Source organism: Monopterus albus, unplaced genomic scaffold (assembly GCF_001952655.1).
Source record: "Monopterus albus unplaced genomic scaffold, M_albus_1.0 scaffold187.1, whole genome shotgun sequence".
Classification (NCBI taxonomy): domain Eukaryota; kingdom Metazoa; phylum Chordata; class Actinopteri; order Synbranchiformes; family Synbranchidae; genus Monopterus; species Monopterus albus.
The window spans coordinates 526,875-542,293 of record NW_018128067.1 but is presented as its reverse complement, the minus strand read 5'-3'; the positions used below and the strand labels follow the sequence as shown (position 1 = coordinate 542,293).

General features: G+C 42.7%; 1 protein-coding gene across 6 annotated transcripts in view; it reads left to right on the top strand.

Moving 5' to 3' along the window:
• Positions 1-15,419, top strand: part of myt1b (myelin transcription factor 1b) — a 98,532-nt gene that overhangs the window by 68,630 nt on the left and 14,483 nt on the right. For all 6 annotated transcript variants that reach the window (XM_020617249.1, XM_020617248.1, XM_020617250.1 and 3 more), the window contains 8 exons: positions 3,486-3,540; positions 5,596-5,626; positions 6,721-6,783; positions 8,206-8,582; positions 9,790-10,947; positions 13,236-13,370; positions 14,309-14,399; positions 14,615-14,731. In XM_020617249.1, the coding sequence (XP_020472905.1) occupies positions 3,486-3,540; positions 5,596-5,626; positions 6,721-6,783; positions 8,206-8,582; positions 9,790-10,947; positions 13,236-13,370; positions 14,309-14,399; positions 14,615-14,731 (2,027 nt within the window). The remainder of the gene's footprint in view (positions 1-3,485; positions 3,541-5,595; positions 5,627-6,720; positions 6,784-8,205; positions 8,583-9,789; positions 10,948-13,235; positions 13,371-14,308; positions 14,400-14,614; positions 14,732-15,419) is intronic.

The window sequence follows — 15,419 nt, the reverse complement described above, 5'->3', positions numbered from 1 at the left end:
TGTTCACCGCTCTGCTCCGCCTTGTGTGAATTATTAAAGTGAAACTTTAGAGGGGTTCGCCATGCGGTGATACAACATGGAGGCTGCGCAGCGTGGTCCGTCTCTCCAGAGAACCATCTAATTGGCAGCTGCTGTCTGCAGGTAATGTTTGGAGATGTCAGCCGTCATTGTCAGTTGTGAACGCTCCTCTCCAGCTCGCTTAACCCCCTCCTTACTTCATCTACTCCTGTAAAACTGAAAATGGATAAAAGAGTCATTTATGTGCACCAGGGGACGAAGGGTGACCTTCTCTCTGAAGTCATTGCCCCCAGCCAGCCATTTACATAGAGCTGTCAGAATGCAGAGCAGAGCCGAGGCCGACCGTCGCACACAGAGAAGGACGTAATTGATAAAGTACAACACAGCCTGTAGGGATGAACCATGTCTTCCTCCTCCTCTTCCTCCTCCTCCATCTTTTTCTTTTTCATGTGCTGCTGCTCCCCACCACATTTCACACAAGTTAGACCCCAGCACACACACACACACACACACACACACATGCTGCAGCACACACATAGACACACACGCCCGGATGCACTGTTCTTCTCTTCTCCTCTAATTTTCTTTCTCTCCCTTTCTCTGTTCTGCATAAAAACACTGCTGGTAGAGTGGAGGCCCACCTACATACATTGATCAAGGCATCGTAATTAAAAGACAACAAGGTAAAGGACAAGTTCTGAACATACGGTGCATTAAACGAGATCATGGAAATCAGGTGAATGCCTGCTTTTCTGCATCTGGATTCACAGGCTGTGACTTTGTGTTCATACAAATTTAATGAGGTGGTATTGAGAAAAAGGACAAGAAAAAGAGAACTCAGATGTGCTTACTTATTTAAATGTGCGTAACTATGGTTACACAAACATGAAAGCAATGGGTGCCCTTTTCAGTCCAGGTTTTGATTCATCTGGTGACTATTAACGTAAGGAGGAGGCAAAGAAAGGAGCATGAGAAAGTACACAAAGTAGCAGAATAGTATGTGCTCTTTTCATGAAGTCTCATTCACATGCACACACACATGCACTTCTCTTACACTCATGTATTCATAAATGTACTTCCATTCATTTAAATGGTCCAGCAGCATATTTTCTAAGTAAAACTCACAGTTAGACCTGTAATGAATGGATCAATTCATCAATTGGTTGATTGACAGCTACTGTATTTTGATAATCGATCCATATGTGATACATAATGTAACTTATGTATGACATGATACATGATAGTAAACTGTGGGCGTTAAACTATTGTTTGGCTAATACAAGCTATTTCAATAAGTCAGATTGGGCTTTGAAAGGAGCATTTTCTACCACCCTGTCTTTCCACAGACCAAACAAAGCATTTTTCCATTACTCACACTCTAAAGTAACCATGCTGCCTGTTTATCACTAACTTTTAGCTAACTATTTAAACTGCTCATACTTAGCCATACAGTATATTTGAGCCATTTATCCATCACCTCGTTCAGCTTCACTGGTTGCTTGCTAACATTTTCAAAAGATGATTCAATATGAAGATTTGTTTATTAAAAGAGAATCTCTGCTTTATTCTTTGTCCTAAATAGGAAATAGTTCACAGTATTTCCATATACACTCAAGCAACTGCAAAAGTAGTCCCTGGGTACTTATTACGAGTACTTGTAACTTGTGTCCTTCTGACTGTTCTCTTTTGATAGATCATACTGTTTGGGTATTATTATGCTTACAATGATTTCTGTGTAGCATGTTAATGGAGGTGATGCTAATTTGTTCTGCTTCATATGTTGAACAGTTTAATCTTTAAAAATGCTTTCTAAACTAATCATAGGTTTCATGTGTACAATTAAAATCAGTAACCAAAGACATGTAAAAAGTCAAAAATACAGTATTTCCATCTGAAATGTAGTGAGTAGTATAAAGTATAAAGCAGCGTAACACAGAAACAGTAAAGTACTTCACACATACATACATACAGACAGTTGAGCGTAAGGAAACGGACTCGTGTGAGAGTACGTGCACACATTGACAGAAAACTCTTCGCTACAGGCTCATTCGTAGTCGTCAGAGCTGCGAGCGGAGCACAGAAGGAGTCAACTGCTCCCTTCAGGCAGGGCACAAAGCTGCTGCTTGTTGCCTGACTTCTACATTAACAGCGCTTGATCAGAAGAGTTAAGGCCAGAGCGACGAGAGAAAGAGTGGAGGAGGCAAAGGCGGCGGAGACTCGCACAGGAAGGGAAGGGCCCGTGCCTGCACCTGTACCTCCGGCACAACACTAGAAGCTAATGAATGAAGCGTACGCTCCTCGCAGGAAAAAAAGAAAAGCCCTTAACAACAACAACAACAACAGCGTGCTTCATCTTCCTCTCATCCCTCTTTCCCCCCTTCTTTTCATAAGTAGTCTATTAGCAGGAAGGGGGCATTGCCAAATAGAGGGATGGTGAGGGGGATAAAAGAAGAAGAGAAACAGGGACCCCGTGTTTGAATCCCACTGTGGCGGTGCCAACTTGACTATAGAGAAGCAACAAAGCAGCTAAGTGGCTGGGCATGGATAGGAGGGGGTGCAGGCAAATAGGGGGATAAAGGAGTGTTTGGGGAGGGTGTACAAGAGTGAGGAAGTGTGAGACAGAAAGAGCGAAAGACCTGAGGTAAAAAAAAACCCCAGAGTCCAGTAATCAAAGCTAATGGCTCCATTGTGTCTAAAAAGCATCTGATAGCTTTAGAGTGCACTGAGAGCAGTGCTGAGCATGGAGAGGTAGTGCCGAGGAGGTGTGGTTGGGGGTCAGTGTGTGTGTGTGTGTGTGTGTGTGTGTGTTCAAGGCAGCAGGGTCAACACCTGCGCCTTTGTGGCTTAAAAGCCGAGCCAGAAGTAAGCACTGAACACGACACAAACACACACACTCCTCTTCCTGAAAGGACTATTACAGTGGCTTTTTAGTGGCCTCTGTGCTTTTGCTTTATTATTATTTTCAGCGTAGTTATGATTGTCAGTCCGTCTGCTTACGGGGGCTGTGGCCCCTGTGCGGGCGCTGCACAGCGTACAATCATGTGTACCACTTGGGTGCAGGAAATTACAGGGAGAGTGATGGGAGGTGTGTGTAGGGTGACGGTAGGGAACAGATTTGTAAAGTAGCTTGAACAACAGGGCTTTTCCCTTTTTCTACATCATGTAGGCTTTGTTTGTGTCTCTAATGTGATGAAGCAAGCAGGGCAGGGTAGTTTTTCTTCTGTGGTGGCAGAAGACGACGGGAGAGGGACGAGGGCGCGCTGTGTGTGTCGGTGGCACCATTGGTGTGTTTCGGTGGGAACATTCTGAGCGACTCTTTGGAAGCAGTGGAAGACAACAACAATTAACTGTGGGTGTGTGATGAAATATAGTGGGAGCACTGAGAAATGACTACTCATGGTCTCTTTTCTCTGTTTCCTCCTTTACCCACTTCACATTCTCATCCTCTGTTTTCTCTTTTTCTCCAGATGAGTGTAGAGGGCGATGACAAGCGGGCTCGCACCCGGTCCAAGGGCATCAGAGGTGAGAGTTCATCACCTCTCTCCATCACATCAGTCCCTGCCTTCACATGCAAACATCAGTTCTGCTTTTAGGCTGAGTACAGCAGGAGTGTGTGCATTCATGTACTGTATGTGTGTATGAGCTAGGCCTGTTTGTGCATCTGTGCACTTGCTTATGTTTACATAAAGTGTCTGTCATTGTGTTGAAATGTACAGTATGGGGTACATTAATTAGATATGAACAGAACAGTCCACAGATCACAAATGTCACACAACTTCTCCTCAGGCTCATAAATAATAATAAAAAAAAACCAGGTGTAATTTTCAAACATTCAAAGTTCATCCCTTCATGTGTTCATCAAGTTGGTTGTGCAGCGCACGACAAAGCTTCACTGATGACACACGTGCCATATGTAGCTCATGCTTTTATATTGAAGTTACAACTTAGATACTACATTAAAAGTGCTTGCATACAGATTTTTCTCAGAAGCTTTTTCATTCCAAACCAACTTGATTTACCTCCTCCCATTTCTAATTACACAGCACGGCACAGTGACTATTCTTTTGTTCAGTCACAGACTCTTCAGACCAACTTTATTTTTATCTGGGGTCACTGTATCTGATAAAGAGCCTCAGGTTTTGACAGGAAATTCATGCAGTGTGGCCCAGTTGGCCATTTTGATTTTTATTAACGCCTCCTGTTTTACTGACACCTGACCATCAACAGTCTTACAGCTTGTATTTAGCTGCAGTTTAGACTCTGTTTTTGACTCCCAGTACAAATCAACCTGTGTTATTTGATTAATTACAACATATGGATTAACTACTATGTTATTTTATATATTTTGTGAGCAGTAAAACTTATACATGTATACATAAGGATAAAAATGGCAACACTTTAACAGAGAAAAGCTGTCTAGATGACCTCTGACCACAATGCACCACTTCAGAATTAGACTGAATGCAGATGTTTTTGTGAGATAAACAAATACAGACATGCATGTGCATGTACAATAAACCAGTGCATCTGAATGTGAATTTATCTAGTGTATGTTCCGAATGTGAGTGTGTATATATGCATATTAAAATGTGTCTTTATGTGTACGTGTGTGTTTGATGTTTTGAAGCGAGACAGCAGAGCAACAGTTCACAGGGCATCCAGGAAGGCGTCCACTCATTTCAGCTGCATGATGAAAGACTGAGAAACTAAGACACTGCACACACACATCAACAGTGCGTGTGTGTTAGTGTATTAGTGTGCATTCTCTGTGCTCTTAGTGTATCATGATACCCGGGGTCGTTTACACATGTGATTAATGCATGTGATACCGGAGCCCAAACCGAATTCTCCAGGATCATATTGTTTTCTTATTTGCTCCAAATGAAAATAGGATATTTCTCCAAAGTCATTCTATTGCTCAATTCCCAATCAATGCCTGTAGCCAACCCAGAGCTGTGTGTGTGTGTGTGTGTGTGTGTGTGTGTGCAGAGCTTGATTTATATTTTCAAGGCAATTACTATAAGTTGTTCCTGAAAGAAGTGCAGTTTTCCACTGATGAAGGCAGTTTTCCTTTTAATTTCATTTTCCCAATTATGATAACTAAAGTGCAACAATTAATCATGTTTTATTGCTGAAGTCTGCGTATTGTTGTCACTTTTTCTGAACAGCATTATGCAGTTTAGCTGATTTAGGTTTTTGCCTCTGCGTGCATGCTTCTGTTGTAACCTTTGTGTGTATGTGTGTTTTTCATACAGTATGTTTGTGCAGGCCACCACCGATAGTCCTTTTGTGCTCGCCGTTACAAACATGTGTTTGTGTGTTTGTATGTTTGCTCGTTGATGTGTGTGTGTGTGTGTGTGTGTGTGTGTGTGTGTGTGTGTGTATGGGATCTCAGGAGTGTGTAGGCGTTTTTTTTCCTGATCATACACTCAGCAGTGTGTAAGCTGCTATGAGCAAACCTCATGGGATTTATGCATTTGTGATTTATTGATCTGTTTCTTTTAGCAGCACAGCTTTTTGAGCAAACGTTCACCTTTGCCCCGTGTTTTGTTCCCCCCCCCCCCCCCTTTCTCTCAGCTCCTATTGAGCTCGCAGGACAGGAGCTGAGGTAAGGAAACACCTTCATCTTTGTGCAAACCCCTTTCATAAAGTTCTTTTATGTGCACGGCAGAGCACCCCCCCGGCACTCGTAGACTTGCTATCATTGTTTCTTTAGACAATGTTGTATAATATTATTTTTTATTTCTTACCATCAGCACTTCTCAGCTCATGGTCAGTGCCTCCAACAGGCCGGTATTGATTTCTCACAGCCTTTTGCTATTTCCTGCTATGAACACAGACAGTAGATGCAATCAAAGGGGTGTATGATCATTTTGCAGTCCGATCAAAGGATACAACATGAGGAGAGAGGATTATTTAATTTTTCTCTTGTCCTACCTTCCTAGTTTTCCACCTGCCCTACCTCATCCCCATTCTTTCCCACCCAGACTTCAGCAGTCATGAAGCCCACTGCCCTCCCTTCTCTTCTTCCTTTTACAGTATTTTTACATCCTCTCTCATTTTGTCACAGCTCACCTCTAAGCACTGATCTGTACTGAGCACTCAAAAAAACCCTTTTAGTTTCTGGATTAAGAAAAAAAAAACAGTAAGAAAACCAGAGAGTGACTCATTTAAAATGCAAATGCAGCATTTTTTAATAAGTGAAATGAATAATAAGGATAATTGGAGTAATAAAGGGCAATAGCTGGGGGAAGTAAATGAGAATTGAAATGAGCTGTCCTGAGGGGTCAAAGCAACCTGAACCAGAGGAAAGAGAGAAAAAAGACAGAGGCAGCAAGTGAGACCTGATGATGGCGAGTGGTGAGGAGAGGAGAGCAGAGCAGGGGAAATTACAGGTCTCAGCTGATCCTTATCGCTTATAGTAACAGGATGTACGATACACAATAATATGTTCTCCCCAGCTTGATGCCACCTGTATTCACGCATTATGTGTGTCTGCTGGAAGGATATGGGGGGTGCATATCTTTGTTCATGTGCATCGGTGTGACATGTGTGCTCAGTTTGCATGTCTTTGCTTTGCTCCATTTTGTTTATCGTAATTTACTTTTATATTGCCTGTTGTTATCATGGGTTCTGCACAAGGACTAAAATGCACCAAGTCTTAAACATACAGTATCTCTAACCTCCATCCATCTCATCCAGCTGCCCCACCCCTGGATGCAATGGCTCTGGCCATATCAGTGGGAGATACTCACGACACAGAAGGTAGGGCAGATTAAAAACCTACCCTCTGTCTGTCTGTCCTCCTTGTCCTCTCTAACCCCACAGCATCTGGTCTGTAGAAAATACATTTCACATTTTAAAGGAACAGTTTGACAACACCTAGATAAACAGATCGATACCACTCTTATAACTTTATAATAATTATGAAGCAACAGCCAGCGGCTGGTTAGTGTAAAGACTCAAATCAGGAGGTAATAGCTAATCTGGGTCAGTTCCAAGATAACAAATCCACCTGCCAGTACCTCTAAACCCAGGTGATGTTTCATTTGTTTTATCCACACTAAAAACAATGTGTAAGCTGTAGTTTTATGGGGTGTTTTGGGCTAGAGCTGGTAGGCTTATTTTGTTACCTTTTGACAGAGCCAAGCTGGTTGTGTCTGCCTGTTCCCAGTCTTTGTACTAAGCTAAGCTAACCGGCGGCCAGTTGTAGCTTCAGTTTAAACATACAAACATAAGAGTCGTATTGCTCCTATAATTTTTCTGAGTGCATGCAGTCCAGGCTTTACATTTGATCAAATATGTAAGTCAGAATAGATGCATGGCGGTATAGATTTAAATACAGCACACCCTTCACTATATAGTCAGATGTGCAATGCATACTGTAAGTTAAAGCTGTGCAACCCTTTTGGCTTGAGGGGTCACATAAGGTTCTTTTGTGGGCAGAGAAAACTCCCTCAGATTACAACTTTTAGAGCTTGAGATGAGAGTAAATTGAAGGTTTGCTTAATAGGAATATATTTCAAGGACACTAAATGAGTCCAATGATGAAAATCTGATTAAAAACAGCACATTAATTATATAATTTTGTATAATCACATGCAAGTCAGTATAGCTATTTTTGAGATTACACAAAATGCCCATAGGCTCTAAATCTAATCCTAGTAAGTAATAAAGTCTTCAGTGGACAGTGGTGAAATGGAATTTCTCCAGGTTTCATTCTCCTTCCATCCCTCATCTGTGTCGCTCGCCCTCAGAGACCCTGCGGGACTTGGGGCAGCTCACTGGCTTGTGACTCCTTTTTATTGAGGGGCAGATATTAGCTATCTGTTTACATGTGTATTCATTCAGCAGGCAATTTCAGATGCACTTTGTTTATAGATTGTCCCTCAGTCTCCCTCGGCATCTCCCAGGTGAGAGTAAGAGGGAGTTTATTGGATTTCACCGTCCGCTGCCTCGCCTGCTTGCCTCTCCATGCAAGTTGTTCATTAAACGTTCCAGTCAATTGGCTGAGATTGGTTGTGATGTCTGAGTGAGCCAGCATGGCGCCCTCTTCAGGGCATGAGGTGCATGAGGTTCAGGTTGACATGTTGTGTTTGCGATTTCCACTCAGCCTTGCTTTTTATTCATGAGTCTTTCTGTTATTTCTTCATTTTCTTATGATCTCCTTCTGTCTTCAACTACCAGTGTTTTGGGGTGCCCCATAGCCAGAAAGCGCCGTCTAGAAGAAGCAGAGGCTGAGCAGGAAACAGAGCGGCCTGCCTCGAAGAGAAAGTCCCACCCCCTGAAACTGGCCCTGGATGAGGGCTTCAGCACAGAAAGTGATGCCAGCAGCGAGGCTGAGGGCGATGGAGAGAAGGATGCAGAAAAAGCAGGAGAAACCAAGGTGGAGGAGGAGCAGGAGGAGATGAAGACAGCTGTAGAGGAGGAGAGAGAGGAGATGAGAGGAGACTTGCAGGATGGAGAGACAAATGTACAGAAACTGGAGACACACGGTCAACAAAAAGAGGAGGAAGAGGAGGACACATATCAGAAAGAGGAGAACACATTTGTAACTGGGGAAGGTACAGTAGGCTGTTTATTCCTGAGGTTGTCATAACTACATCTTCTTCTTCATTGGCAAGGAAACATCAAGTACAATGAAACGTAGGACCCACCTAAACAATACTCTGTGTCCAGAGAGTGCTGAAACAAGTAGTCCAGTAATCAATTCATACAGTACATCTAATAGTTAATTAATCATTTAAGTTAATTTATTCATAAAAAATGCCAAACATTTACAGGTTTCCACTTCTCACATGTGACTATTGGCAGCTTCCCTCTGTTTTATATTAGTGTACACTGTGTATAGTATTGTTATTGTGTGTATTGGACTGTTAATCACACAGTATAAGACAATTAAAGGCATCACATTTGGAAAGTGAGTAGACTGTTTTAGAGACTAAATGATTAATCAATTGATTGAAACAGTAATCGGGAGATTAAAGGTGTGCTTCAGTGATTAAGTATTGCACTTTAAAAAAAGCCACGGAACTGACATGATAGCTATTAAAAAAGAATGATCAAAATCGAAGCATATCCTGACTTTTACTCCTTCACTGGCTGAGTGGTGGCTGCTCCATGTGGCCAGTAAAATGATGGACTTCATGTGTGAAATTGGTGGAATGCTCTTTTAATCAGGGACAAAAATTCATATAATTTGTAGCTTTTTGATGAAAAGTTTCCTATGATTAAAAATTAGGTTTAATCTTAACCTTTATCATGTATGACCTAACATAACCTTTTTCATTTGTGAAACCTTTTTGTTGTTTTGTTGCTTTATCCGGGCCAAGAAAGCCTCGTACTATTTGCCATACTGTGAGTGTTTAAGGACTGTGAAGCAGCATAACTTAGTGGTTGCAAGATAAAGGCATAGCAGGTACATGAGATCATAGGAAAGTGGTGTGTGTTCCACCAGACAGACAGCAAAACAATTTAAAAGCCCCCAAAAATTTAGAAAAATCCCCATGCAGGTCAGAAATATTGAAGGAGCTTTCATGCCTCCTAATGACCACCAGGGGCACCAGGACTTTGTGGGTGAGATTGTTTCTGCATCTCCAAGGGGCTTTACATTTACAGACCCTGTCACAGCAGGTGCTTTTATTTCACTGTGAGCTCACAGTGAATGACTTGGCAGGCAGGACAGTGATGCTGGTGATGATGTTGCCAACAAGCAGTTTTAACTCACTGCATGACTCAATCTTTCCGACTTCTTCATCTTTGTTTCCACAGAGGAGGAGTGCGTGATCATCGAGCCTGAGCTCAGAGCAGCGCCACCTGCATCTGAGGAGTGTCAGTCTCTTTTCCAGAGTGCAGAAGAGGTAGCAAACTCTCTCCTCCACCTCGGCCGTGTCTCTAACAACAATGTTCCAACTGTGGCCATTCAGCAGTCTGTTGCTATGGAGACTGGGGAGCATGTCACTGTGGCAGCCGAAGGGGATGAAGAAGGACAGAATGAGCAGGAGGTTGGCATGAATGAGAGCAATGAGGAAGAGGAGGAGGTGGCAGATCGAAAAGTTCAAGTACTGGAGGAGTCATCTGTCCTGCAGAAGGAGGCAGTTGAAGTGGAGGGCGAGGAGGTGGAGGATGAGCAAGGAGAGAGTGAAGACAGAAGCAACCATGTGAGCCCGGAGATACACCAGTATCTGACTGAACATATCCACCATGAACAGGTCAGAGATGAGGAGGAGGAGGTAGAGGAGGAAGACATGGCAGTGCCAGCACAGCAGAGGCGCACAGACGAGGGGGATGAAGAGAAAGATGAAGAGGACTACAGGGACCATGTTCTGCCCATTTCTGATGTGCCATCTGCCATCCGCACCATCACCAGCACCACAGCAGCTCAGGGAACACACATTAAGACTGAAGATCCCAGGGCCAGTCCTGTGGAGGACTACAGCTCACACAGGGCAAGTCCCACCGACAAATGTGACTCTCATAAAACTAGCCCACTTCAAAACTACAAGGCCAGCCCTCCTTTAAGCTACAGCTCCCACAGGGCCAGTCCGCTGGAGGACTACTATCCCAGCCCCAGAGGTGAGAACTATAAAATCCACAAAGCCTCATCTTCAGCTTCTCCTGACATTATTGAAGTGAGATCCGATAAGTCAGAGGAGAAGGATTTCGATGACATGGACGGTGACGACGAGCGTGACGATGAAGACAGCCTGTCACAGCGTTCCACAGTGACGGACGAGTCAGAGATGTTTGACATGACCCGAGGGAACCTGGGCCTACTGGAGCAAGCCATTGCTCTGAAGGCAGAGCAGGTGAAGCCAGCTGGGCCCAGAGAGCTACTCCCCGCCCCAGATCTCCACCACCAGAGATACTTCACCATGGATGACAGGCCCAAGCACCTGGAGGTCATCCGCAAGAGCTACTTCAGCAAAGGTAGGACACAGTGAAGAAACTAAAAGGCGGAGCTACAACATGTACTGAAGTATGATAGTTACTTGATGTAGGCAATACATCATGAACATTTAGTCTACTTTATTTTTTAAAGCTGTGTTAGCATCACATGGCAGTGCTGCTGCAAGCAGTGTCGTCACCTGGTGATGAATTCAAGGACACTCCAGCCTCCCAGATGTGATGTTTGGCTTCTTATTTTAGTAACAGATGTGATGTTTGGCTTCTTATTTTATTAGTATTTGTGTTATGTACTGCTGTGTGTTGGGGATAACATCTAATTAAGAAGACAAAACAGAGAGCAATTAAAGAAACAGTGAATTTGTTATTTCTTTCATTGAAGAAATAGTTCAACATTTTGGGAAATCTGCTTATTTACCTTTTTGCAACAGCCCTGTGACAGACTGGTGTCCAGGGTGTATCCCGCCTCTCGACCAGTGTCAGCTGGGATTGGCCACAGCGCCTCCGTGACCCTATTCAGGAATAAGCGGTATAGATAATGGATGGATGGGTGGACATTTTTACCAAGAGTTAGATGAGATTGCTACTATGAACCTTTACATTAAATCTTTTTTGTTTAAACTGTTCACAGACACAAATGTATAACCATTTTCATTTTTACTTTTCTTTTTGTGTACGGATTAAACAAACAAGATAAAACGAGTTGTACTTTATGTTAATTTTGTGTACCTGTAGGCTGTATTTCTTTTTACTGTGGGGTGTTTCAAATGGACCTTTCCCCCTTTGCTCCAGTGTTCATGCTAAGTTACACTAATTGTCTTCTCTCTATAGCTTCATTTAGCATCCAGACATGACAGGTTTGATCTTTTCAGCTAACTCCTGGCAAGAAAGCAAATTAATTCGAAAAGATTCGATGTCTAAATGAATGGGGTGTTCAGATCCTTCTTTACTCATTACTACATTATAATGAAATATAATAAAAATGAAAGTAACAAAGTTTTCACTGAGATATTAAGAAAGTTTCATGTACATTTTTGTAACGTAATGTCACGAATGGAAACCAGTGGCTTCCTAAAAAGTAAGAAATCTCTTCAGAATGTATTGTAGGGTTTGGTAAAATGTGAGCGGTAAACTCAGTTTATAATCAGTTGGTCTAAATATGCAAAACTAGCCATATAGTTCTTTAAACAGAGATGACTGGGGTGTAAACATGGTCACATGTTGGTGGATGTACAGAAAATTTTGTATTAAATCAACACAAGGTGTCATGTGCTTCACTTAATGAAGGAAGCAAACTAAGCAGAGTGTACCGAATAAACAGCGATGAGTTGCAGAGCTCTTAGCTCCTCTTCTCTTCGTTGTGTGAGGTTGAAGGGGTTACAGCTGAATAGACTTCTATGAAGACCGGAGAGGAAGTGCTTGAGAGAGAGAGAGAGCAAAGAGGGACAACAGCAAGAACCCAAGAGATGTTGGAGAGGAAGAAAGAGTGCAGGTTGCTCCACAGTCTGTAGTGGAGTGTTTGTTTACATGCTGCATGTGTTCGGGCCTTGTATTTCACACTCGGCACGCTGCCCACTTGTCATGCAGTGGTGTGATTACATGCCTGCTAGTGCTGCCCTCTCCTTGGCCTCAACTCCCTCCTGTGGTGACGTTCCTGTTCTGCTCAACGCTAATTAGGAGATGCATGTCTCATTAACATTCAATTTGAAGGCCAGTAGAGCATCACACCACCCTCTCGCTCCTTTATGCTTTCTGTGGTGCCACAGGGAGGGGAGGAGGAGCAGGTAGCTTAAATTGTGTGTAAATGAGAGTGGTATGATTTCCTCTTGATGCGTTTTCAGGTGTTGTTTTGTCTGCGGTTCAGACAAGATCCTTTAAATTGTCAGACAAATATATCAAGGGTGGAAACGATCAACTGCACCGGATAAGTAGGTGGACTCAGCAGAACCTCAAAAGTAGTATGTCTTGCATCTGACAGTATTTCCTCTGGAAAGGCAGCTACAGAACACAGACCATGTTAGGTTTACGCACAAAACATGATGTGCATTTACAGAGATACATAAGAGATGAGGTGCAGATACAGATGGTGTTGTTTTTATATAGTTGTCTGAAATATGTCTAGATTTTATTTCAGCCAAACAGACTGTCTGGTGTCATTAACCACTTGCTTTTGTCCTCATTCATCCCAACCTCCCCTTTTCTTATAATCTTCTCACTCCTTCTTTCTCTCTGTCCTGCTCATCATTCTGTTTTCCCCTCCTCTCTTCTACCATTTCTTTTGCACTCTGATTCTCCTGTGCTCCATCATCCAGAGAGCAGCAGGTCAGAGAAGCGGGAGATCAAGTGTCCCACCCCGGGCTGTGATGGGACAGGTCACGTGACCGGTCTTTACCCCCACCACCGCAGCCTGTCAGGCTGTCCGCACAAGGACAGGATCCCCCCGGAGAGTGAGTTTTTTTCAGCTGCTTATAAGATGGAAATAAGCACAGAAATCTGACAGCAGAGGGTGGTCTGACATTGATGGAAGTCCCTCTTCATTCTGTAGAGTTCTGTACTGTACACCAGTACTGTAACTGAAATTTGATTATCCTTATCCTTATCCTTATCAATATTCTTGCAGGGACTCAGTAGCTGCTAAATGTCTCACTTTGAGGCTGTTGGCATTATTGACTCTGCTAAGAGAGGATACAGCCAGACTGTGCTGTAAAAGCTGACTGGTTGACTTAAAAGTTGACTTACCAGCTAAATTCTAAATAGATGTTTGGATTTGGTTTCCTCACTGGGTCTCAAACAATCTGCAGATATGATATGTTTTTCCTGCTTAGCCCTAGCCCTTCATGGGATTGTAAAGCTACGTCTTACATACATATCTGATGCATTGCCGTAGCTATGACTACAGGTCCATTAAATGTAGTCCAGTTCCCTGCTATTCTCTGATTAAGATTCACATCACCGCTTCCTGTTGGTATGGAGGAACTGTACAAAACTTATTAGGAGGAGTGGGGGAGGTTGGGAAATATTGTATTTTTTCTTTTTGCTAATGGTAGGGTAGAGTTTCTGGGGGGCGGGGGCAGATAATTGTCTTTATATGTTCTCATCCCAGATTTATATTAATTTTAGCTATATTAGAAATGAAAAAATAATGAGCTTAATAGAAACATAAAAGCATGTGTCACACTCAGTTGTCTCCCTCTTACCTGCAGATTAACAAGCCGTGGACTTAAACCAGTTATCGGCTGTGATTAAGTTGTGTTTTGATATGTGAAATAGAAGATTCAACCCGCTTCCCAGCCCAATTATTTTCATGCAGTCCCTTATGAGTTTTAAATTATTTAAATTAGACTGTGGATTTTCTCTCTGTGTGTGTATCCCGTTTTCTCCTCAGTTCTGGCCATGCATGAGAATGTGCTGAAGTGTCCAACTCCTGGCTGCACCGGTCAGGGCCACGTTAACAGCAACCGTAACACACACCGCAGGTATTCTTGCATAAGTCACAGTGTAGTATCTTTGCAGACTTGTATTTGTGTTTGACTGTGTGTATTTCTGCAGATGGCTGTTATGCACAAGCTATGTTTTTCCTTTTATGTATCTGCAAGCTCATATATTTATGCAGCGGCTGTGTGAACATTTACATGGGCAGCAACATGCTCTTCTGTTAACATTCAGCATTTTTCCTCCTCCATTTGTCCAGTCTTTCTGGATGCCCCATCGCTGCTGCAGAGAAGCTGTCCAAGACCCACGATAAGCAGCATCTCCCTCAGCCAGGCAGCGAGCACCTCAAAGGAAGTCCCAATGACAGAGTGTTAAGGTGGGTGATCAGAAAAATCTCCAGTCATATACTTTAGGCTTTTTAAATTATTCTTTTTACATTTCTGCATCATTGCACTACCTACTGAGTCCTGATTTCAGCAGAAAGTTAGTGAGAGGTTATCAGACATGTCAGAAATATACCTGAACATATTCATTATTGATAGTTACTTACATTGTAGATTTCAAAAAGTTTGTTTTAATTTGCTTTATATCAGATAAACCTCCTTTCATACCAATTAACCATTTGCAAGCATCCTATACCTTGTCTTTCATTACCTGCAGTGTTGGTTTTTGGAATATTTAACTGAAGTAAGTGTATATGATGAGGCGACTGTGGTTCAGTGGGTAGAGCAGTCGTTTCCCAATCGGAGGTTCGAATCTCGGCGCCTCCAGTCCACATATCAAAGTGTCCTTGGGCATGATACTGAACCCCCAAGTTGCCCACGATGGTTAGAGCCTTCGGTTGAGTTGGTGCTGCAAATGGCTGCCTCAGTTCTGTAATGGAAACAAATTCCTTGTGTGTAACACACTTGGCCAAATAAAGGTGATTATTATTATGTATAGTATTGAGCTCTGTGTCAGGTTCATTAAGCCAACAACCAAGACAACACCTAATTTTCTCAGTTTTTGTACTGCATTAACAGGTTGAAATGACTTTTTAAAAATATTTTTTCTTACAGCTCTTT